Source organism: Diabrotica virgifera, chromosome 2 (genome assembly GCF_917563875.1).
Source record: "Diabrotica virgifera virgifera chromosome 2, PGI_DIABVI_V3a".
Lineage (NCBI taxonomy): Eukaryota > Metazoa > Arthropoda > Insecta > Coleoptera > Chrysomelidae > Diabrotica > Diabrotica virgifera.
Window position 1 is genome coordinate 120771274 of NC_065444.1, and position 26005 is coordinate 120797278.

Here is a 26005-nt window from a genome sequence, read left to right on the forward strand (position 1 = left end):
AAAAAGGACAATGGATAAAAATCAGGAAGAAACATCAAAGAAAATGGATAAAGTGGAGCAAAAAATGGATGACAATCAACAGGAAACAAAACAAGCCATAGAAGAAAACAACAGAAATATAGAGAGTATTAAGAAGGAAATGGTTAAAAAAATAGAAGAGATTGCAGAAAAAAGCGAGAAACAGGAGTTAGAGATTAAAGAAATCAAAATCAAAATAAAGGAAATAACGAATTGCAAGAAAAAGGAAATAGAAAATTTGGAAAACAAGTTTGAAAACGCTATTCAAGCAATCAGAGAAGAAATGGAAAGAAAGATTGCGGAAATCAATATTCAACAAAATGTAGGAGAAAGAAGAGAAATGGTTATACATAGCACAGATGACGTGAAGATAAGGTTTGGCGGGGATGTAAGAAGATTACACCCAGTGCCGTTCATAAATAGCCTGAAAAAGAAAATACAGCACATCGGAAATTTCGAAACAGCAAAAGAAACTATCAGAAATCATCTAAAATATGAAGCAAGCCTATGGTTCGGTTGCAAAGAAGAAGAATTTGACAGTTGGCAACAATTTGAACAAAAATTTTTGAATTATTTCTGGGGAAAAGTCCAACAATTGGAAATTAACAAGGAATTGCAAAATGGGAAATACAATGATAGGATGGGTATATCAGAAAGGACATATGCATTACAAATTTACTATAACGCAAAACATTTACAATATAATTACTCATCGGAACAATTAGTCGAACTGATTGCAAGACATTTCGAAGAAACGCTGCAAGACCATATCACATTGCAAAACTACAAAGACATAGATAGTTTATGCCAATTCTTACAAATAAGAGAATCACGTTTAAGAGAAAGAAAATCAAGAAGGTCGCGAGAAGATTACAGGCCCCGAGAAACACAGGATTACAGAGATAGAAATCAAAATAGGAGGGACTATACAAGACGAGATATTAATCCCAGAAGGGAAAACGAAAATAGAGACAACGGAAGAGGAAATTATGAACAAAGAAATAGGCAATGGAATGAGGACAGAAATCGAGAATACCAGAATAGAAACACCACACTCGCAAATCAAGAAAACAGAAATAATGGTAGACAAAATGAACAGGGATATCGAGAAAACCGAAACAGATCCGACAGACCAAGAGAAAATAGAAGAGAAGTAAATAATACCCAGACAGATGAATATGACGGAGAGAGACATTATGACGAAAATATAAACAACGATGAGCAACCGGCGTCTTTTCACGACGGCGCTCACTAAAAACCAAAAATCAAACAGGAATCTTTTGTAACCCCAAGGAGTTTATTAAATTGGCAAGAAACAACGAAAAGAAAAATGGAGTTAATTTAAAATTTGTGGATGGATTTATCAACGAGAAACCAATTAAAATTATGATAGACACTGGATCTGAAATAACATTGGTCAACAGAAAACTAATAGAAGAAGTTAACTTAACAAATTTAATTTACATTAATAAATCACATCAATATATATATATATATATATATATATATATATATATATATATATATATATATATATATATATATATATATATATATATATTCTTCTCCTCTCAGCAAATATTCGAAGTATTCCTTCACCTGTTTAAAGTGGCTTTTTTATTAATTAGAATGTTTTCATTTTGGTCTCTCATAGATAGAGGTCTTACAAAATATCCCATCTTTTCATCTTTATTTTTGCAACTTTCTTTAATTTCTAAGAATTTTTAATTATATCTTCTTTTATTTTAATAGCCTTTAATACGTCATACTTCTTTACTTCTTTTTCGTTGTTCAATATACTCTCTTTCTGCATCTTTTGATCTCATTTTAGCATTCTTTGTCTTGATTTCCTTCGCTGTAATTATTTTCTCCATTTTTCATCAAAACATATGTTCTGCTTTTCTTTTTTTTTTCTCTGGTGTTTTTGGCTGTTTTTACTATACCTATCTTAATTATTTCCGCATTTGATCAGTATTCTTTTTTCTTCTTTTAATTAGTCTATCTCCTCATTGAATGCTCGTTCGTAATTTATTTCATAGTGGCAATTTTGGCTCTGTTTATTTTTATAACCTTGTTAGATTTGTCGGTATGTCAGTTAATTTAGAAAGGTTTGTTCAGTCAAAGAACCTTTTAAGTCCACAAATATGATGTATTTTGATAGACCCTTATCTTCTATTCTTCTTGTTATTTTTGAGGTTCTTTTTTGTCTATATATACATATATAACACCAGTTTATAGCGTACTGCGCCTTCCGGTTTCTATTTTCCAGAAGAGTCGATCAATCCAATCTCCTGGTCGTAGATCTCTCTCAGACATTGCTTTCTAGATTTCACTTATCCAGGTAGTTTTCGGTCTGCCTCTTTTCCTTCTTTCCGGGGGTTGCCATTCCATTATCAGCTTTGGAAGTCGACGTTCCTCTATTCTTTGTACATAGCCATACCAACAAAGTTGTTTTTGTTAGACTTCTTCTATTATGTTTGTTTTTCTGTTCACATATCTCGTACTCGTTCATTCATTATATGTGAGACTCTGGAGATGTAGGCCGATCTTCGCCAAAAGTCCATTTCCAGTGCGAGCAACTTCTGTTCTGTTCATTTATTCTATTGTCAGGTTTCACATCCATACAATACCACGCTTTTAAATAAATATGCTATTATATAGCTGTGTTTTCTTTTCTTTTGATATTAGGCCTGGATCCCGCGTACCAAAAAAAAGTTGATTAATAAGAAGCTGAAAATTTGTTAATAGCTTAACGGTGTCTTTGATGTACGATAACACTGGAACAGGGGAAGTTTTAATTGTGGAACAGTTTAAAAATTTGGAACGTCAGATTACGAAAACGTCCCATGTATTGTGTCGGACAGAACATCCAATTGATTTGTTACCCTTTCATTAAACTCTCATACAAAAATCAGACTAACCAACATGATTCCTGTCATTTGACATGTTCTTCGTGTTCCACTCATTAAAATGCCCAGTTGGTGATAAACACCAGTCTGATTTTGCATGAGAGTTTAATGAAAGGGTAACAAATCAATTGGATGTTCTGTCGGACAAAATACATGTGACGTTTTCGTGGTCTGACCGTTCCAAATTTTTAACCTGTTCCAAAATTAAAACTTCCCCTGTTTCAGTGTTCCCATGCATCAAAGTTTGTCCGACTAGACACCGTTAAGCTGTTAACAAATTTTCAGCTAGCTATTAGTCAACTTTTTTTGGTACGTAGGATCCAGGTCTATATGGTTTTTGACCAAAGTAGTGAGTTCAAAGCTCCTATTACTTTCTTTCCTTTCATATTTATTTCCTCTATTTCGAATTCTGCCCTTTCACTTTTTTGGATTCTCGTTTCAAGGTATACATAATCAGACAACTACATCATCCTCTAGTTGGAACTCATTTTTCTGTCCTCATATACACATATATTTGGTTTTCTCTATATTAACGTATAGGCCCTTTTTTTGTATTCTCGAAACAGCCGGTTTGTCATAAATATCAGATCATCTGTATCCTGGGCAATCACCACCTGATCGTCAGCAAAAGGCAGTGTGTATAGTGTTGAGTCGTCGTTTAGTTGTATCCCCATTCCAGAACATTATTTCCGCCACTTATTCCAAGACCTCATTTATATAGATTTTAAACAATCTCTCTCTTTTCCTCCTCCCTCCGTTGTTGTTGTTTGAGAGATCTCTCTCTTTTCCTCCTCCTCACGTTGTTGTTGTTGAGAGAGATCTCTCTCTTTTCCTCCTCCTCTCGTTGTTGTTGTTGAGAGAGATCTCTCTCTTTTCCTCCTCCTCCGTTGTTGTTGTTGAGAGAGAAAATATATTCCTATATATGGTATCTTCTCAATTTGTCACATGAATATCCATGGTTTTAGTTTTAGTACGAATTGAACTTTTAATTTGTTTCTATTTTATTAGTTTTTCAAAAATTGTTAATCCGAACGCAAAACTAAATGTTTAAATTAAAACATGATTGAAATTGGTATGTACACTAATCGGAAATATAGAGGATATTTTGGTATAGATGAGCGTCCTGGATTGGTAAAACCAAATTTGCATAATAATATAATACAAGAGGACAATTAAGTGCATATCGATTTTTAGTTTAATTTGCAATTTAGTGTTGATGTGGTCTTAACGAAAGAGGTAAATCATGAATAATATAATAGGAAATTATGGATATGGGATGAAATCAGTGGCTAGTACTAATTACTTTACAAAATCACATAATCACAAAATTGGTTATAGAATGTTTATTTTATATAGTTTAAACGCAAAACAGTAAATAAATACTTGATTATAAACCCTATTTCTTCATATTATTATTAAGTAGTCTGGGCAGATTATCGAAAAAAGGCCATTTTTGGGAAAAGTTATTTACCAGCTAAAGATTGCATATATTAGCAATGTAGGTATGCAATGTCCGCAGAAAGTGTGCTATTTTGTTTATAAACAAATTAGCGCCCCGAAATCTTCTATTTTTACTTATTGCTCTGTAACTCCGAAGATTTTAATTTTAAACTAAAAACACCCGAAATAAAATTCAGCATAATGTAATTCTGCACAGAGATATCATTTTTCGATATGCTTCGACAAAAATTTTTCTCGGAAAATCCGAGTTTTCCAAACAAAATCTTTATAGTTCAACTAAGATTTTAGGGAAGTAGTTATTTATGAATAATTATATAGCTTGGTGACATAAAAGCTCTTTTATAGTATATTATATTTCCGGAAGCCGGAGACAATATAACCAATAGTTTAGCGACCATTAAATGGTTAATTAAAAATTTACGGTTGCAATAATAACCAAAATAATAATTATGATACCTGGTGAAAAACCTGGTGAAAACAATATCGAAACCAAAAATATCGCAATCAACCGGGGCCTATTTCAAGGAGACTCGTTGAGTCCATTGTGGTTCTGTTTAGCTTTGAACCCCCTTTCCCAGCTATTAAACTCCACTGACTCAGGTTTTAGCATTAAAAGCAATAATACTGTGGTAGCGAAGCTCAATCATCTGTTGTATATGGATGATTTGAAATTAATGGCTTCCACTCGAGAACACCTAGAAGAGATGCTAAAAACTGTAGAAACATTCTCTAATGATATTAGTATGCAGTTCGGTCTAGACAAGTGCCGTGTTTTGAATATAGTCAGAGGAAAGGTACAGCCCGGTGGATTCGATATGCAAAATGGCCAGAACATCGAGGCCATGGGCGACAACGATATGTACAAATATCTTGGAGTCAAGCAGGCGCGGAAAATTGACCACAAGCAAATGAAAACTGAGATAACTACTGAGTTTATAAGAAGGGTAAAACAGCTGCTTCGTTCACAGCTTAACAGTAAAAATTTGTTTAAGGCACTAAACACCTACGCTTGTTCCGCGCTTAGCTATTCATTTGATATTGTTAAGTGGACAAAAACGGATATAGAAAATCTTCAGCGAAAAGTACGAACACACCTCACAAAGGCACAAAAACACCACCCTAAAAGTGCAGTAGAACGAACGACATTACCCCGGTATTTAGGAGGAAGAGGACTTATGGATATAGGTGAGCAATTAGATAAACATATTGCTAATTTAAGAAATTATTTTCAGTTGCAAGCTGAGACATCTACTCTACATCGCGCTATTTGCGCAGTAGATGACACAACACCGATTAAACTGAGGGAACCATAAATGCGCATAAACCACCTCACTAAAGACGAAAAAATGCGCACCTGGATGGGTAAACCTCTGCACGGGCGACATCCCAATGAGGTCAGCCAAGACTATGTCAACAATACAGCGTCGAACTATTGGTTGATATCAGGAAAGATGTTCCCTGAAACGGAGGGTTCATTACTGGCCATTCAGGATCAGGTTATACCAACCAGAAATTACCTGAAATATATCGTCAAAGACCCTCAGGTTCAAAACGATAGATGCCGATATGGATGTCAAGCCCAAGAAACCATCCAACATATTACAGGGGGCTGCCAGGCATTTGCTGCAACTGAATACAAGGAACGGCATGACTCAGTTGGAAAGATCAAGAGATAGCTATCAAACTGGGACTTCTCCAAACGGACCATCTCCCATATTATCAATACGTCCCTGAGAGTATGCTTGAGGATGGCAACTACAAGCTATACTGGGACTGCACTGTGCTCACAGACCAAACAGTGGCCAATAATAGACCAGATCTTGTACTAGTTAATAAATTAACAAGACAAACAACACTAATTGATGTGGCGATACCTAACAACAATAATCTACGTAGTAAATTTACTGAAAAGATCGCCAAGTGCAGAGATCTGGAAATTCAAATACGGAGACAATGGAGAATGCAAAGTACCCAGACAATACCGATTATTATGTCTACTACTGAAGTCATTCCGAAGACCCTCCTCGAAAGCATCAAAAAGCTGGGTCTGAATGAACATCTTTATAAGACCATGCAGAAAGTTGTACTACTCGCGACGGCCAGAAGTGTACGAAAATTTTTGGGAGATACACCTGCATACCAAGTCACCTAGGGCTCGATAACATGGAAAGAGTCCCACCAGAGCTCAATCCTTTTGATACCGTAGGTATCTGGGATGAGTCAATTTTCTCCTTAGAGGGAGTGTGAGCCGTATGGCTAAAGCTGGATTATGATACACCAGATTAACTATGATTTTTATGTAAATGCCTCAGAAATGTTTTAAAATCAAAAGCAATTTCTTGGCTTATAAACAGAGTGTTACAACGAAAATTTGATCCCCACACAAGTAACTCAAAAATCAAGAGTTTTTTCAGAATTAAAAAAAACATGTCAATTTGTATTGAGGAAGGGACGAATTTTCATGCAAAATTCGTCCCCCTTTCCCTGCCCCGCATCAGCCTCCAGTTTTTTTTTAAATAGCAAGTGTACTCGAGTGGCACATCATTCGAAATGTATTTGTTTTCTCTACAGGACTCTCTAGTTTTTTTTTAATTTACGGAATAACCTTAAAGATAATTTTGGATTTAACTAATATATAATAAATTTTTTAAGTCCAAAATTATCTTCAAATTTATTACGTAAATTAAAAAAATAGAGCGTCGTTTAGAGAAAAAAAATTACCTTTCAAATGATGTGCCACTCGACCACATTTGCTATTTAAAAAAAGTGGTGGTCGATGCGGGGCAGTAGGGGGTTACATTTGAGGGCATGAAATTTGCATGAAAATTCGTCCCCCTTCCATTAAAAATTGACGTGTTTTTTAAATTTTGAAGAAGCTCTTGGTTTGTGAGTTTCTGAGGGGGTCAAATTTTCGTTGGAAGAGACTGAATAAATACGCAAATATTATTTTACTTTATCGTACTACATACGTAGTATAATAGATAAAGTTATAGGATCGTGCAAAAAGATTTTTTCAGATTTCACTTTTTTTCGACGTTTTGAGTTCCCTTGATTCTAAAAAGCAAATAAAATAAAACATGTCGGAAGTATGTACGTACGTATGTACGTACGTATGTCGCCACCGCCCAGCAAAAACTGCTGGACCGATTTCGATGAAATTCGGTATGAGTAAGTTTAAGAGAATTTTGTCGAGAAACTAAGCTTTAAAAAAATCCTCTCAAAGGGGGGCCGAAATAGGGGGGTTATTTGGTGTTCATTTTTGCAAATTTTGACGGAAACGAATGAAATTTAACTCAAAGTTAGTTCATCGATAGTTAAATAGAAATACGGAATTTGACATTTTCAAATTCAAAATGGCGGCCAACATGGCCGACCGCCCACCCGATACATTTCCTTACCTATCTAAAAACTTGTTTAACATAAGTTTAATTTGAAAAAGTCGTTATAGAGACTAAAGATGGGGCTATAAGAAGAATATTATCATTTTTCATAAAAAGTTATGGGTTGCCTATATTTAAGGGTCAAAATTTGACATAACTTTGAACTAGATTTTCTCAAAAATGGCTCTAAGGAATTTGTTTATTTTTTGATATATTTTTGATATCCTATCGTTAAATTGAATGACATCAGTCAGATTTTTTATCTCTCCATAGGAGGGGAGTTATGAATTTTTTGTAAAAAAATATTTGAGTGCCCGTAACTTTCTCTTTACGAGAAACTAAGATTTGAAATGTGGCGGACATATATGGTACTTTATTATCTATTATTAGAATAAATTTCACCCAAAATATGACTTCCGGTTGAACTGGAAATGAAAAAAAAATCTTAATTTTTTAGATCCGCCCTGTATATTTTTACATATTTTGAAAGAATGCAAAATTACCTTTCCAATGACATAAAACTCGTTGCTGTAGCTAAAAAACTCGAAAAGTTACAGTAAATAGAAATTTTGCTATAATCTTGTGTGTGTCCTCTCTCACGCGATCATAGCACAGCATTATTATGGGGCAGTCAATGAGGGTATTTGGCTCCGAATTCCATCCTGCTACATCGATGTACTTGATATTTTCACAGTAAGTAGGAAATAGCTCAAGAAACAAAATCTACCCTTTATACTATGGCGCTTTTATCTTGGGGCGGTTCCCACCCCTTCAAGGGGGTGGAAAATTTGTTGGTCAAAATAACCACGGAAGTGGCTAGAGAACCTATTTTTAAGCAAAAACTGGTCTATACTTTTATTTTGAGAACTCGATACTTTTTGAGTTCTGCGTAGTTGAAGACTGGCCATTTTCATTGAAAAATGACACCTTTTTGGACGGTTTTTTGTGAATATCTTAAAAACTATGCATCGAACTAATATCAATAGGTATATAAAACATTTTTTAGATTATAAATAACAAAGACATTCGTTCCTTCGTAAATCTTCTATTTATAATACAAAAAGAGATATGGTAGGTGAAAAGAGTTTGTTTTTTGGTGCATGCTCAAATTGGTGTATTCAACTTAAAATAACAGAGGAACGGTAGGTTTTAGGTGTATAAGGCTACCAATGCCTTTTGTAGTGTTTGAAAAGGCCTTTAAAACGAGCACAGTTAAATGTCGGTTACATTCAAACTAAGTGAGATATGGTGCAAAAATATGACTAATGTACTTTAAGGAAAAATACGTACATACATAATAAGTACATATATTTAACGCCTCATCCACCAGAATTTAAATGCATCGTTTTTCTTCTGCAATAACTTTTAATATAGTGTTATTTCTACTTTCAAAAAGTTGGACGGGTTTAAAATGAAAGGTTTTTGAAAAAAAATAAGATCAAATTATAGAGCGCATTTTTAAATTTTCTTAAAAATCATCCTTTTTCTCCATGTAATTCGAAAATAAAAATGTTACACTCCCGAGAAGGGGTGGGAACCGCCCCCATGATAAAAGCTCCATAGTATATAGGAAAGACTTTGAATTATGAGATTGGGCTACTCCCAAAATTTCATTAAAATCGATGCAGTAGGAGAGAATTCGGAGGTAATATCTTGTTCTTACTCTCGCGCATTGACTGGCGTAATAGAAATAGAATGAAAATGCAATTTCTCTGAAAAATTAGCTAATTGGAAATGAAAGTATGACTAATATTCTATTGATTTATTCAATATTCTATAGTATGTCCCCGAAATATGGGATCGAACATTCTCTCAAATGCAGGAATTAATGATGCGTAGAACCATAAAATTTTTTCAAGTATACAAGGTGTCTCTAAAATATTAAAATAACAAGTAACTTTGTGATTTTCATAGAATGTCAGTATCTAGTACGATAACGATAATAGATCGGTACGATAAAGTTCTCGGGCGGCTCTTCCGTCCAGCGTTTTTTTTTTAATTTTACCATTAAAGTTAAAAGTAAATGTACAATTTATACAATTTTCAATATTAATATTTCTTGGTGAATTATTTCTAAATTCTATTTCCTGATTTGACTTCTCTAAACGTACTTGTACTTCTTGTCTGCACATTCTCGTTTATTTTTCTCCAGGTTGGAATATTTCTTTCACGGAAATGAGTTTGTTTGTGAGTGATTGAATTTGTTTATGAGTGATTGCTCTACTTATCCCTCCGCTACTATCTACGACTTTCATCCGACGCGACGCCGACGGCGACGTGTCGTTTTTCCTCTAGATTATTCATTTCAAAACTTGAAGTTGCATAATTAGTGTAGGTTGAACTTCGCAAACTCGACACAAGTCCGGTTTTATGTTTTTCTGGTATATCTGGTATATCAAGGGGTGATTATTATGAGACCAACGTTTTCTTAAAAGATTTCGCCCCGGAACACCCATTTTCACCATTTTAAGGGGGTAATTTGTGGTTTTTGCGAAACGTAGCCCTTTCTGTACGTTTTTGCAAAAAAATCCATAATAGAAATACGAAGAGGACTCTATTTCCTACAATTTATTTCGCGACAGCATATTTATGTGTATCACCCACCGTTTAGCGGTGGTAGCGCCCCAAAATTGACAAGTTTTTATAAAATATGTTTATAAAAAAAATATTTTTCCCTAACTGTAACGGGAATCAAGAAGAAACCCTGTGGCAATTAATCACAAATAGTGGCTGATTTTTTGGTATAGGTTTCATTTAAGAGCAATTGCCCATTTTTTAATTACAGAGTGTTGCATTTTAAAAAACCCCTTTTTATACCATCTGAACCGCTTATGCTAGCGTAAAAAAAATTTCAGCGATTACCCATGCACTGGTGTTATTTACAAATTTGTATAATGCACCCCCGTTTTTCCCCAGAACCACCCCAAAAAAAGAACAATTAATAAAGAAAGTGGGTTTCTTGGAATCCTTCACACACCATGAACTTTATTAAAATGCTTCATACAGGGTGATTGATTAGTGGGGTAAAGCTCAATAGATCCGCTATAGTAATAGATAGCAATAAAAGTTAATAACAAAAATTTTAGCCACCTTCGAGCTTCACATTACAAAATTAGTTAGAATGTTAAAGGCTGTTCGATAACACAGTGGCAGACCAAACTTATGTTTTTTTTTTAATAGAACACCCTATATTTTATTTTAAATTCGAAATCCCGTTAACTTTTCCATTACCGAAATATAAAGGTTTGTTATGTTATACCGGGTATTTACAAAGTTATAACCAATTTTGTATGAAAATCGTAATAAGTTCTACTCCCTGTATAGATAAAAATAAGCAAAACAGCAATGGTTTATTAATGCTATATTTTTTTACGTATTGTCAAAATTTTCAAGAATGCCAATATTTCTAATTTTCTTTATATCAAATACAGGGTGAGTCAAAACGCAAGCACATTGTTTTCTCAGTAATTTTAAATAGAATACCCTATATTTTATATCACTATTGAAAAGTACCACTACCGTACTTTAATTTTTGGATAACATTCCCTATGTCTAAATTTATTATTTTTCGAGATATTTTCATTTTTCAATGGACCAGTAGCGTGGCCACCCAAATCACCAGAATTTAATAAACTGGACTGATTTTTTTTTTTGGGTTACGTTAATAATAAAGTTTATAAAATACCTCCAACAACAAGGGATGTTTTAATTTACAAATGCTTCGTAGAGTAAGTAGCTCATTCAATGAACGTTTTTAGGCATGCATTAATGTGTTAAGAGGTAATTTTGAACACCTTATGTAATTAAATATTAAAAATATTTTATTAAAATTAGCTTCTAATTTTTCAAACATGTTTTTTTTTGCAAAATGTATTACTGATACATTATTTTTCGTTCTTTATTTGTTACATTGTTTCATTTACATACAAAAGTAGTGGTTAATTGTCTTCACAAAATGTTGTATTTTGTGTTTGTGTGTTTTTTTGTAAAATTTATTACTAATTTTCTTTGTTTATTTGTTACATTTACATAAAAAAGTCGTTTTTAATTGTTTTAAAAATGTTGCATGTTGTGGTTGTGTTTTTTTTTGTAAAATATATTACTAATAAATTATTTTTATTTCTTTATTTGCTACATTGTTACATTGATTACCGGATTGATAATCAATAATCGACAATTGTCAATTCAGTCATGGCTTGCTTAAAATTTAGGTAAATTTAGACGCCTAAAATAATTTGCTCTGAAAAATGAAAATATCTCGAAAACTAATAAATTTGGACATGGGGAATGTTATATAAAAATTAAAGTATGGTAGTGTTACTTTTCAATAATGATATAAAATACAAGGTGTTCCATTTAACATTACTGAGTAAATAATGTACTTGCGTTTTGACTCACCCTGCATTTGATATAAAGAAAATTAGCAATGTCAATAATTCCTGAAAATTTGGCAATAAATAAAAAATATGACATTAATAAACCATTGCTGTTTTGCTTATTTTTATTTATACAGGGAGGTGAACTTGTTACGATTTTCATACAAAATTGGTTATAACTTTGTAAATACCCTGTATAACATAACAAATTTTTATATTTTTGTGATGGAGAAGTTAACAGGATTTCGAATATAAAATAAAATATAGGGTGTTCTATTTAAAAAAACATAAGTTTGGCCTGTCACTGTGTTATCGAACACCCTGTAACATTCTAACTAATTTTGAAATGTGAAGCTCAAAGGTGGCTAAAATTTTTGTTATTAACTTTTATTGCTATCTATTACTATAGTGGATCTATTGAGCGTTACCCCACTAATCAATCACCCTGTGTATCATTTTGTGCACGTTCTTTTTACCCATGCATGGACAACAAAAGCTATTTCCCGGTACAACTGTTGTAGCCAAAAACAAAATAAAACGGATGGTCGAAAAAGAAAAAAAATGTTTTCGCTTTCTGACCCATATGGGCCTATACTCCATCAATAGGGTTCTTCAGAAATATATATGGCTATTGCAACATCCCTGCGGAAACTACCCCTGTCCCTGAAAATAAGTTTGTCGAGCATGTTTTTATGATTTGCTCATTACTTATGCATTTTTTTCATACAGTGCATTGGAATAAGTGTTACCCCCTCCTATTAACTTCTATATTTTTAGCACATAAGTAAAACGCTCGGACAGGTCGATTCTTAAAATAATCATAGTATATTACAGCATCAATGTTTCGAACTTTATGCAAAACCTCTTCAGGTGACAGTCATAACTTTGATTTTTTTAAATAGGAAAGTACATCATGTGACATTTCATTTAAAAGCTTTTGAAATACTGATTACAAAAATGTATAATAATTTAATGCTTTTTAAGAGCGTAGGCGCAAAATTTCCGTTCTAATGATTTTTAAATGCAATAATTTTTTTCGAATTCTGAAAAAACTAATAAGTATTTTTGAAAAATTTAAACGCAGAATCAAAGACTACAATATTTCCGAGGGTTGAAAGTCCCTGAGAAATTCTATAATGTTTTTTTTTAATAAGTTACATGGGTGAAAAAAAAAGAACATTTATTGTGATTTTTAATTTCAAATAACTCATTCTAAAGAAACTTTTTGGTTATTCTAAGGGATTTTCAGCACTCGGTAATATTGTAATCTTTCATTATGCGTTTAAATTTTTCAAAAATACCTATTACTATGATTTTAAAAATTGACCTATCCGAGCGTTTTGCTTATGTGCTAAAAATAAATAGGCTAATCGGGAGGGGTAACACTTATTCCAGCGCACTGTATAAGCAACCGTTACACAGTGGCGCCGTAAACCTCTAAAATTCTTTGACGTGCTCCAGTTTTTGTTTTGTTTTTCGTCACCTAGTCTTTTTATTGATAACGTACTCATATCAAATAAAAGAACACACTGTCGGCTACACAATTATGACCTATATGCATATTTTACTTTCTTCGCACCCTAAAGCCACAGTAGTGGCCCAAAATCAATGTTTGCATATTTTCTTTATTAATTATCCTTTTTTGTGGTTGCTCCGGGGAAAATATGGGGGTGCTTTGTACAAATTTGTAAATAACACTAGTACATGGGTAATCGCTGAAAGTTTTTTTACGCTTGCATAAGCTGTTCAGATGGTATAAAAGGGTTTTTTTTTAATTTAACACAAATGAAACCTATACCAAAAAATCAGCCACTTATTTGAGATTAATTGGCACACGGTTTCTTCTTGATTTCCATTACAGTTAGGGAAAAATATTTTTTTTAAAACATCTTTTTTAAAAACTTGTCACCTTTGAGATGCCGCCCTCGCTAAACGGTGTATGATAGACATATGCTGTCGCGGAATAAATTGTAGGAAATATAGTCCTCTTCATATTTCTATTAAGGAATTTTTTGCAAAAACGTACAGGAAGGGCTACTTTTCGCATTCCCCCTTCAAAGGGATGAAAATTGGTGTTCCGGGGCGAAATCTTTAAAGAAAAAGTTAGTCTCATAATAAGCACCCCTTGACATATCAGAAAAAAAAAATAAAATCGGACTTGTGTCGAGTTTGCGAAGTTCAATCACTGTTTCCTACATTTAATTTTGGAAAAGTTTATTTCTGAATGTAGTCTCCTTTTAGCTCGATACGCTTGACCCAGCGATGCTCCACCTTCTTTAATCCGTCTGAAAAATACCTTTTCCCTAGGTCTGCAAAGTAGGCTTCAGTGGCGGTGATGAACTCCTCATTCGACTTAAATTTCTGCCGTCGACTGACTTTTTTAAGTTTGGCAACAAGAAGAAGTCGTATGAGGACAAATCTGGAGAATACGGATGATGAGACAGCAGTTTGTTGCCCAAATCGACCAATTTGGCCACGGCGATGGCGGAGCTGTGGGCAGGAGCGTTTTCATGGTGGAAGGGTACTTTTTCTTCCACAATTGGAGCTTTTTGAAGTTATACTTCTTTACGGGCGTAATGACGGTGAAATTTTATATAGGAAAACCTAGCGACCGGGCGCATGCGCATTATAACTTTGTTCTGATTGGATGTTCAAATGACATGACAAAAATTATCCAATATGGCAGCTGTGGCACAGCTGTGGGACTGTGTTTGGTTATAATGTATGCTTGTTGCGTTTTAAAATTTGTAGGAAGAGAAACAACAAACAAAAAGTTAGTTAATGGTTATACTGCCTTTTTAAATAGTTTTCATATTATATTTTTGGACTTATTTACATAGAAGAGATGATTGTTGCATGCCAATGTGAAAGCTCATCAAACTGTGCCTAGTATGAGTGCCGCAGATCTCGCTTATTCAAAGCTAAAGAATCTTTCACTGGTAAGTGTTTTATAAATAGTTGATCAAATTTTGTTATGATATTTGAACATAGCCACTTTGCACGACGCAAGTGATTGCGAAATGTATTAGTCGTTATACGGGCTCCGATACCTACCTTGAACCTACCAAAATACATAAGTAGTATGTAATACTTTTTTTACATAATTTGATTACCATCAAAATTTATATCAATATTCACCTAATATATTGTCTTCTTACTCTATGTTTTGTTGTATTTTTTCAATTCTAAATCATTTCAATTCAAAATCAAAATAATTTGATTTACATAAGTTAAAAATGTCAAAAGGTTAATCTGTTTAGTTAGACGATCTTCGCACATAATGACAAGCTGCCTCTGTGGTGCAGTTTTAATGCGGGTGAATCCCAATACAACGCAAATACCAGCCGCGTGGTAAGTTGGTTCGAATCCCAATAGAAACTTTTATTTTTTTATTTTTTTTTATACATTTTATGATTGTAAGTATATTTATTATATAATTTTATTTTCAGAAAATACGTATTTAGTTAAAAAATTTTCCGACAATTAATGTTCAGAAATCATTTGTGGCATTTTTAATGTGTTTGTGTGTGTTTTATTTTTTTATTATTTTAATTTTTGGCACTGTTTTAATAAAAATGTTTGAGAAGTATTAAGTATAAATTAATTTAATATTTAAATAAAATATAAATAAAAAGTATATTAATTTCGTTTATAATCATATAATCATATAATCATATAATAGAAGTATAACTTCTTACGTGCGTACAAAGTACACACACATTCTTTTTTTTTAATTTAGCGTCGAATCGGTCCAATAATGCGGCATAGTAAAGCCTTGTGACCGTTTTCCAGGACGTGGGTATAGATCACACCTTGTGAATCCCAGAAAGTAGTGGCTATGACCTTTTCGGCCGATAGCGAGGTGACGTCCACTGCATTGACTGTTACTAATATTTTTCGTAACTCATTCTTGAAAGTTCTTGATATTTTTCGTAACTAATTCTGAAGTGTTGAGATGAAATTTGTTTTATGATCGATTAAATCAGGAAATAAAGTAGCAAATTCACTTCCGTGTTTCGTTTTTTACAAATATTATGCACCCATTTATTACGCTTCCTTTTTGAAAGTTGATTTTGTTGTTCCTCTTCCGCGCACAACAAACTAACAATAATAATTCTTGGATCCATGGAATTTTTGGATTCTCTGAAATATGTAAATACACTGGCTGAACTGGCGGGATTTTGCCGATGTGTTGTCGATAAACGCGCGCTTAGGCTTTAATTCCGGCATGGCAGACTTTAATTATTGGCGCAGACCTTTAACCTTTCACCTTTCTCAACCGTGCTTGGAACCGGCTACGTTATAAGATACCTTATAAGCTAAGGACTATGTAATACTAAATTATTTTTATTTATTTCAGGAGAGTTCACATTACCCAAGCCACATTAGATTATTTGGGAGGAGAATATGAAGTTGAACCTGGAAATGGCACGTCTAGAAACCAATATCTTCGGGATCACTGCGTCACCACATACTTCATAGTACCACCAGCTAGACGGAGAAAGGTATTTTTTAAATTCAGATTGTGGAGAATGATTTTACACAAAAACACGATTAAATTCACTTTAACTATTATGTTTAAGTATTTTAAAAGACTAACATACTATTTGGCGTTTTACTGATATTTTATTTTTTGTTTGTTTAAAATTTACATTGTCTTTCAGAACATTCAACATACCCAACAGTTTCGATATGTTTAACCGAATAGACAGCTCCCTATTTCTATCTGGTTATCTTGGTCTACGCTTCTAGTCTTCATAAACAACTGCATATATTTTTTCTCTGTGAGCATTGCGAAAATCAGTGTATTCAAATATTAATTCAGGGTATTCATCATAGTGCACTCACTGAATGTGGATGTGAGCTATTACCTCCGATTTCGTTGAACCTAAATCGATTTTCATGAAAATTAATGAGTGACTAGATGATACCTCAATAAAAAAAGTGATATGGTGCCAACTTGCACTCTTACCCTGGGGATAGATGCCATCCCTTCTCGGGGGTGAAAAATACATTCTTAACAATAACCACAGAAATCGATAGATGGTCAAATTCTATGCACAATTTGTTATATAAAGTTATCAAAATAAATAAATACTTTTTGAGTTATTGAAGATCAAATAGTTTAATTTTTCGTAAAAACGTGCATGATTTAAAGCGGTTTTTCATAAAAAACTCAAAAACTATAAGTTTTACAAAAAAAGTTATTACATATTACCGAAATTGAAGATACCTTGCTTGAAATACCTTTCATTATTGATTCAAAGTGAGTTATAGATAATTAAAAGTAGATTTTTTTCGGCGTGTATTCAAATCTAAGTATCCAAGCTTAAATATCACGAAAATGATGCATTTTATAACCTCAACCTTTTTGGGGTAAATTTTATAACCTTTTACAATACCTCCGGTAATTTTTATGGTGGTAGGTATTTATGCTAGGTTCATCTGAAACCAATTTGAAAGGTAAGTAATTTTAAGGGCTATAATATTGTATTAAATTCAATCGTTTAAATCCCTTTAAATTTCTTTAAAGATAACAGGTTAAAGGGCCCCGGTTACATGGTTCTCGCTGTAAAATTTAGGCGTTAAACTTTTCTCGGTAATTTTTTATCCTACAAAAATAATTAAAAAATTAAAACATTTATTAAAAAAACTAAATTTTGGTTCTAAATCATTTTTTACGTATGTCGCCGAATGTATTTTAAGTACTCGCCGAAAAAAATATACATTCAATTACGTACTCAATTACACTTTGAATTAATATTAAATGATTTTTCAAGTAACTAATTTATTTCAAAAATAAAAAAAATAAAAACCTTATTTTGTAAAAGGTATATTTAAAATCCCTAAAAAGGGTTATATCACAACAGAACGTTTTCGGTATCAATATTAGTGTTATCACATGTCACATAACCTGTTTTAAGCCACATTTATTTCAATTTTTCATTATCTTCAATTTTGGTAACGATTCGGTAAAGGTAACTTTTTTATTTATGAAAAACCACTTTAAAACATGAATTTTTTCACCAAAAATTAAATTCTTTGGAAAAGTTTTGATTTATTTTAATAACTTCATATAACAAATGTTACTTAGAATTTATCCCTCTCTCGATTTATGGGGTTATTTTTAAGAAAATAATTTTCACCCCCGAGAAGGGGTTGCATCCCGACCCAGGGTAAAAGCGCAAGTTGGCACCATGTCACTTTCGTTTCTTGGGGCATCTTCTAACTACTCAGAAATTTTCATGAAAATTGATGGGGGTTCAACAAAATCGAAGGTGAAAACCTTCAGTGACTGCACTATCACTAAAACCACCCACATATTACAATTTATCCCTACTGTTCTCCATTATCGTCTTAGAGCATTATTTATTTTTTCTGGAATAGTGGTTTGTTTTATTAAAATAGGTATATACTTCATTATTGTTTTACACAAATTTTCTTGTGTCCAGTGGTATAGTCTATCTTTATGATCGAGAGAGTATTATAGCATCGGAGGTACTAGTTAAAATTATGCTATAATACTCTCGCGGTCAAAGATAGACTATAGCCAACTTCACTCTGGTTTTTTCGATTTCTGTCGTTTTTGTTTAATTATAGCTTTGAATAAGGCGTTTAAATAATAATTAGAACATGTTTTTTACCTAATTCCATACTATTTTCATTTTATATTGTTGTATTGAGTAAAAACGCATGTCGTAGAAAAACAGATGTAAAAATTTAAGCAGATTTTAATAAAATCTACACAGTGCTTTTTTGATATGTTGTCATAAAACATCTGGTCATATTCACCATCTGGTGCTCTCCACGGAAACTTCTTTATTATGTTCCTAAGTTCCTAATTAAACTGCTTTTTATATAGGTCAGACCTATGAATTGTGGAGCCAAAGTATCAAACGGCATAAATTTGTTCCAGTCCGCAATTTTGCCTCGGTATTTCTAAAGCTTAATTTGCATAATTTTCGGCTGAATGTTTTGACATCGTAATCGCCATTTTTAGCCATAATGACAGTGCTGGAATCTGATGTAAATTATGAAGAGGAATTCAGGGTTGGACTGATTTGGCGATTAAATGGTGGCTGTTTTAAATGGTAAAGAGAAAATTATAGTCTGCATTCTGCATTGTTAAGTATATTAGTAGTAGATGAACTACTGCTATAGAATTAATTGAGTAAATTAGGGGAGTAAAACATAAATGGATGTTAAAAATAGCTGCTAATTTATTTATGGTAGGGGAGCAAAGTATGCTAAATTTGCAGTCACTCGAGAGCTTTGGGGAGATATTGGGTTGTGAAGAATAGGTCCTAAAACCAAAAAAAGTTAAGTAAAGTTTTCCAACAATCGTTTTTTAGATTATAGCGCCATCTATCCATAATTCGAAAAAATGTCTCGAATAAAAGTGACTTAATTTTATGCAAGGAATCCAAATCTGCAATAAAAATGGGGGCTCCCATTTAAGATTTTAAAGTAACCCCCCGCTCACCTCCGTGGTGGGTCGTGTTTGTGCCATTCGATAAATTTTTCAAAAATAGTGAATAAGTGTATTTTTCAGTTTTTCGATCTGATGTTCATTTCGCGAAATATTGCGGGATTCGTATTTAAAATATTAAATTTACCCCCACCCCTCTCCGCGGGAAGTCGTGTTTGGTATCATTCGATATACTTTTGAAAAATATTGAGTACGTATTTTTTCTCAAATCATCAGATTTTTGAAATATATACTGTTTTGCATGTACTTAACTTACCTTATCTTAATCTGACGATTTCAAGTTTTTTTAAGGATAGATTTTTTTTTCGGACCCCCCTTAACGAACTCCCCTGTATTAAGATCCAATATATGGTAAGGGTACATTTTCAGGGCACAAGGTTTCTCCCCATGTAATAATCTGCCGTGCTTGAGTAACGGCAAAAATCCCCGCTTGGGATCCCCTACCATTAGGAAATATACAGGGTGTTTCAAAAAGGTATGTCATAATTGATTGAATCCAACTTACCTTATTACAGAAGTGTACACAAAAAAAGTTACAGCCCTTTGAAGTTACAGAATGAAAATCGATTTTTTTCAATATATCGAAAACTATTGGAGATTTTTATTGAAAATGGACATGTATGATTCTTATGGCAGGAACATCTTAAAACAAAATTATAGTGAAATTTGTCCACCCCATAAAAATTTTATGGGGGTGTTGTTCCCTCAAACCCCCCAAACTTTTGTGTACGTTCCAATTATTTCATTATTGTGGTGCCATTAGTTAAACACAACGTTTTTAAAACTTTTTTGCCTCTTAGTATTTTTTCGATAAGCCAATTTTTATCGAGATGCGGCTTCTTTTTTAATACGTTTACATAAAAATTCTATGGGGGTTTTGTTCCTTTAAACACCCCAAATGTTCGTGTACGTTTCAATTAAACTATTATTGTGGTACCATTAGGTAAACACAGTGTTTTTAAAACTTTTTTGCCTCTTAGTTTTTTTTGATAAGTCACCTTTTATCGAGATGTGGCTTCTTCTTCAAAATATACCTAAAAATGTAAATTATAAATAAATTTTCAGATTATTAACAGTTATGTCATAGGTACTTAACCATATACAAATATGTGGTGGATTCGACAAATATTCAAAATATCTCGATAAACACTGGCTTATCGAAAAAGTACTAAGAGGCAACAAAGTTTTTAAAACATTGTGTTTAACTGATGGTGCCACAATAATAATTTAATTGGAACGTACACAAAAGTTTGGGGGGTTTAAGGGAGCAAAACCCCCATAAAATTTTTATGGGGTGCACAAATTTCACTTTAATTTTTTTTAAGATATTGCTGCCATAAGAATGCCACATGTCCATTTTCAATGAAAAATCTCTAAGAGATTTCGATAGGTATATGAAAAAAAATTGATTTTCATTTTGTAACTTCAAAGGGCTGTAACTTTTTTTGTGTACACTTTTGTACTAAGGTAAGTTGGATTCAATCAATTTATTTTTGTCCCCGGAATGCGTGATTTAATTTATGACATACCTTTTTGAAACACCCTGTATAGTAGAACGGTGTGAACGGTAATTAAAATATTGATTAGTATGAACATATCTATTGTGAAAGCGAGATTTATGTTGAAAAAAGTTATGCAATCCAGCGAAAATTACATATTGGCAAATTAACTGTCCTTAATAATTGTTTTTTGATCTGTAGTTCATATTAAATATTAATTTCAGTCCATAGACTTTAAATCCATGAACACATTCTACCCGAGTGTGTTTTTGTTCTATAATTTGATTCTCTCTCACTCTCCCTATCTCTCTTTTTCTTTTTCTCTAATGGCACTACAGCTCAAATCGAGCCTTCGACTTCTTCAGGTTCTCAAATCTAGCATATTTTGGGTGTCCACTGCCACTTCACCCTCCCACCTTTCCCTTGGCCTTCCTTTGGGTATTGCCCCTACATTTTAGTAAAAGGCTCTTTTCGGCAATTTTTCGGTCTCAATTCTCATCACTTGACCAGCCCATCGAAGTCTCTGTAATTTAACAAATTCTGAGATAGGTGTGTCTTTTAACAATTGGTAGAGTTCATAAACTCCTTGTCTTGGCTTGCTCTGTATATTACCGTTTTCGGATTTTCTTTTCTCTGTTTGAAATATTTTATCGGCCCTTCATCTTGAAACTTCGTAGAATGATCTTCTTTCTCTTCTTCTTCTTGTGCCACTCCTATCGGAGATTGGAAATCATCAAGGCTACCCTGACTTTGTTTACAGCTGACCTAAAAAGTTCATTAGTGGTGCATCCAAACCACTCTCTCAAATTCCGCATCCATGAAATTCTTCTACGGCCTGGATTCCGTTTTCCTTCTATTTTTCCTTGCATTATATTTTGAAGTAATGCGTATTTATGACCTCTCATCAGGTGACCCAAATACTCAAGTTTTCTTCGTTTTATCGTTAACAAAATTTCTGGGTCTCTTCCTATCCTTCGTATTACTTCAAGATTTGTGATTCTTTCAACCCAACTTATCTTCAGCATTTGACGGTAGCACCACATCTCGAAACTTTCAATATTTTTTATGTTATTCTGTTTGAGAGTCCAGGCCTCTACACCGTATAATAGCGTGTTAAATACGTAGCCTCTTAGCATTCTTAATCGTAGAGGGATGCTTATATATCTGTTGTAGAAGAATTTTCTCATCCTTATGAAGGTGGCCCTGGCAATTTCGATACGTCTTTTTATTTCATTGTTTTGGTCTCCAGTTTCGTTTATTAAAGTTCCCAAGTATTTGTAACTTGATACTTTTTCCGTTTGAATGCCGTTTATACTAATATGTGGTGGTTGTGTCATGATTTTACTGAAGACCATATACTTGGTTTTTTTATATTAATGTTTATGCCATAATTGTTGCAAGCAATATTTATGTTTGTAAGTAATCGTTGTAATTCTTCTACTGTTCTTGCAACTAGTACAGTGTCGTCTGCGTATCGAATATTATTTACAACCTCTCCATTGATTACGATTCCTCATTTGCTTGCAAAAGGGCTTCCTGGCAGATGCTTTCACTATATATATATATAGCAATGTTGACAAAATGCATCCCTGTCTTACTCCTCTACGTATTTCTATTGCTTTTGATATCTCATTTTCTATTTTGATGTTAGCTTTCTGATTCCAATATAAGTTGAGAATTATTCGCAGATCTTTATTATCTATGTCTTTTCTTTCAAGAATGTCTCTTAGCCTATCGTGGCGTACTCTGTCAAACGCTTTTTCAAAATCGATAAAACATGCATGTACTTCTTGATGAACGTCTAGGCATCTTTGTGTAAGAACATTTAAACCGAAGAGAGCTTCTCGAGTACCTAGTCCTTTTCTGAACCCCATCTGTGTATTACTAATATCTGACTCCAACTTTTGATAAACTCGGTTGTGGATGATTTTTAGAAATATCTTTAGTAGATGGCTCATTAAAGATATTGTTCGATGTTCTGAACATTCTTTTGCATTGGATTTCTTTGGCAGGGTAACGAATGTAGACAGCAGCCACTCTTGAGGTATAATACCAGTATTGTATACTGTGTTAAATAAGTGCAATATTATACCTATTGATTCATCATTCAAGAGCTTTAGTAATTCAGTAGGAACCTCATCGCGTCCATTTGCCTTTCCAGTTTTGGAATTTCTAAGTGCCATTTCTACTTCACGTTTTAGGATTTCAGGTCCCGTTTCACCATTTACCTTGTCAATGTTATTTCTGTTGTCCTCAAACAATTCTCTTATGTATTCACTCCATCTATTAATTTTTTCTGTTAAGTCTATAATAATATTTCCGTCTTTGTCCTTAAGCAAACTTATTTGATGTCTTCTTTGGGTTCCTGTAAGTTCTTTTACTTTTTTATGTATATTGAATGTGTCATACTTTCTTTCATAGTCTTCCATTTCTACACATTGTTCTTTAATCCACGATTATTTGGCCTTCTTTATTATTTGCTTTATGTTCTTATCAACCTCTCTGTATTTTTCTGAATTATTCTTCAATTTGCGTTTTTCATCCATTAGTTCTAGTATGTCTGGTGTCATCCACACCTTATGTTTCTTTGTAGATTTGGTTAGGTGTTTCTTTCCCGTAGTTCTTATTATAGTGTTTATATACTTCAGTTTTTCATCTATGTTGTCTGTTCTGCGGATTTGGTTTTCTGCTACACTGAGGCCGGTGTTGATTTCTTCGCGCACTGTTTGTCGTCGGTGTTCACTTTTAAGCTGGCTTAAGTCTAACGCTGGGATGATGGTTTTTCTCATTTTCTACGGTCTAGCTTCTAACACAGATACTACTGGATTATGATCCGAACCGATATCAGTTCCAGGGTAAGTTTTAGTAGATTTCACGGCATTACGGTATCCTTTTGTCACCATTATGTAATCTATTTGGTTTCTGATTACTTTTTCTTGTGTGTATTGAGGTGACGTCCACGTATACAGTCTCCTTGGGGGTAATTTAAAGAATGTATTAGTTATTATTAAATCTTCGCTTTGACAAAACTGAACTAAACGATCACCCCTTTCATTTCTATTACCTAAGCCGTATTCACCGACATTTTCTCCAACTTTACCCTGACCTACCTTGGCGTTCAGATCGCCCATTACTATGTTAATGTGTTGTCTCTTTGTTGTTCTCATCACTGTTGTTCTCTTCTTTATCTGGTTCTTTGAATATATTTCTTGCATTGTTATTAATTACTTTTGTTTTGATTTCTTTCCAATACTCTTCGGTCCCTAGACTGCATTGTATTTGTCAGTGCTTTTGTTATTTATGTCTCATACTTCTGTTTGATATCCAATCTTTGTATATCTTCTATCAATATCGATAGTTCTTCTGTTATTTGTTCCCGTTTGTCCCTCCTGTTTATCTGAATTCTGCATTTATAGTTTATCTGTACTAGGAGATGATCAGATCCGTAGCATGCTTCTTTCCGGCTCTTCACATCTTTTATGCTTATCGCGGCCCTTTTATCTATCAAAACATGACCAATTTTGTTGACGGTTGTTCCACCAGATATAACTCATGCATTTTTTTGTATGTCGCGGTATGAGAAAATAAGTCTAACGCCTGTTTTCTACTGGCCAAGTTGATAAGTAATTCTCCATTTTCATTGGTGTTTTGATGGAGTGAATGTTTACCAATGGTTCTTAAAAAAAGTTCTTTACCTATTTGAGCATTTATATCTTCTAGTACAATCTTACCTTGTCACCCCTGCTTTTCAACGTTTACTCCGAAAGAATTTTCAGAAATGCACTTTCTGAAAAACAAGAAGGGATAAGTGTGAACGGTGAAGTCATCAATAATTTGCGATATGCGGACGATACAGTACTCCTAGCTTCTAGTCAAGATCTGCAAACACTACTTGATAGTGTCCTTGAGAGTTGTAGAGAGGCAGGTCTGGATCTGAACATACGAAAAACCAAAATACTCGTAATAAGTAAACAACAGCATATAAAACCGTCTATATAATATGTAAATAGTACCAAACTTGAGCAAGTTGATAAAATCGTTTACCTTGGACAGCAATTAAATTGTAACGCAGAAAGTCACGGCGAAATTAGATCTAGGATAGAGCAGGCGATAGCCGCTTTTAGAAGGATGGCCAATGTGTTATGTAACAGAGACCTAAAATTGGCATTGACGATCCGCCTACCTCGCTGCTACGAGTTCTCGGTCTTACTTTACGGTGTCGAGACCTGGACTGTGAATAAAATCGATCTAAATCGCCTTGAGGCTTTCAAAATATGGTGCTATAGAAGAATTTTAAAAGCTTCTTGGGTGAAGAAGATTCGAAACACCACAATACTAGAACGTCTCAACAAGACTACTGAGATTATAAAAAGCATCAAGCAGAGAAAGCTTGAGTATTTCGGACATGTAATGAGGGGTCCCAAATATAGGTTGCTGCAAAATATTATGCAAGAAAAATAGCAGGCAAACGCAGTCCAGGACGAAGAAAAACCTCATGGTTGAAGAACTTGCGAGATTGGTATTGTGTTGATACAAGTATGCTATTTAGGATGGCAGTGAATAAAATTATGATAGCTATGATGGTAACCAACGTTCTGAAAGGACATGGTACATGAAGAAGAAGTACAATCTTGATATCGTTTTTCGGCGAGCTGTCGTATACTTCTTCTAGCTGTTCGAAGCACTTTCCTTTTATTTCCATGTAATGTTCTTCTTTTGGGCAGTGTGTGTGAATTACTGAGAGTTAAAGATTTTTTTATTCTTAGTTTACATATTCTATCATTCACTGCTTTAAAATCTAATGTGGCATGTCTCATCATATTGCCAATGAAAGCTTAACTCTGTTAATATTTATCTTATAGTCTGAACTATT

General features: G+C 33.5%; 1 protein-coding gene across 4 annotated transcripts in view; it reads left to right on the forward strand.

Moving 5' to 3' along the window:
* LOC114325217 (Ca(2+)/calmodulin-responsive adenylate cyclase) overlaps positions 1 to 26005 on the forward strand; it is an 897698-nt gene that overhangs the window by 528560 nt on the left and 343133 nt on the right. For all 4 annotated transcript variants that reach the window (XM_050642766.1, XM_050642767.1, XM_050642770.1 and 1 more), the window contains exon 8: positions 16505 to 16649. In XM_050642766.1, the coding sequence (XP_050498723.1) occupies positions 16505 to 16649 (145 nt within the window). The remainder of the gene's footprint in view (positions 1 to 16504; positions 16650 to 26005) is intronic.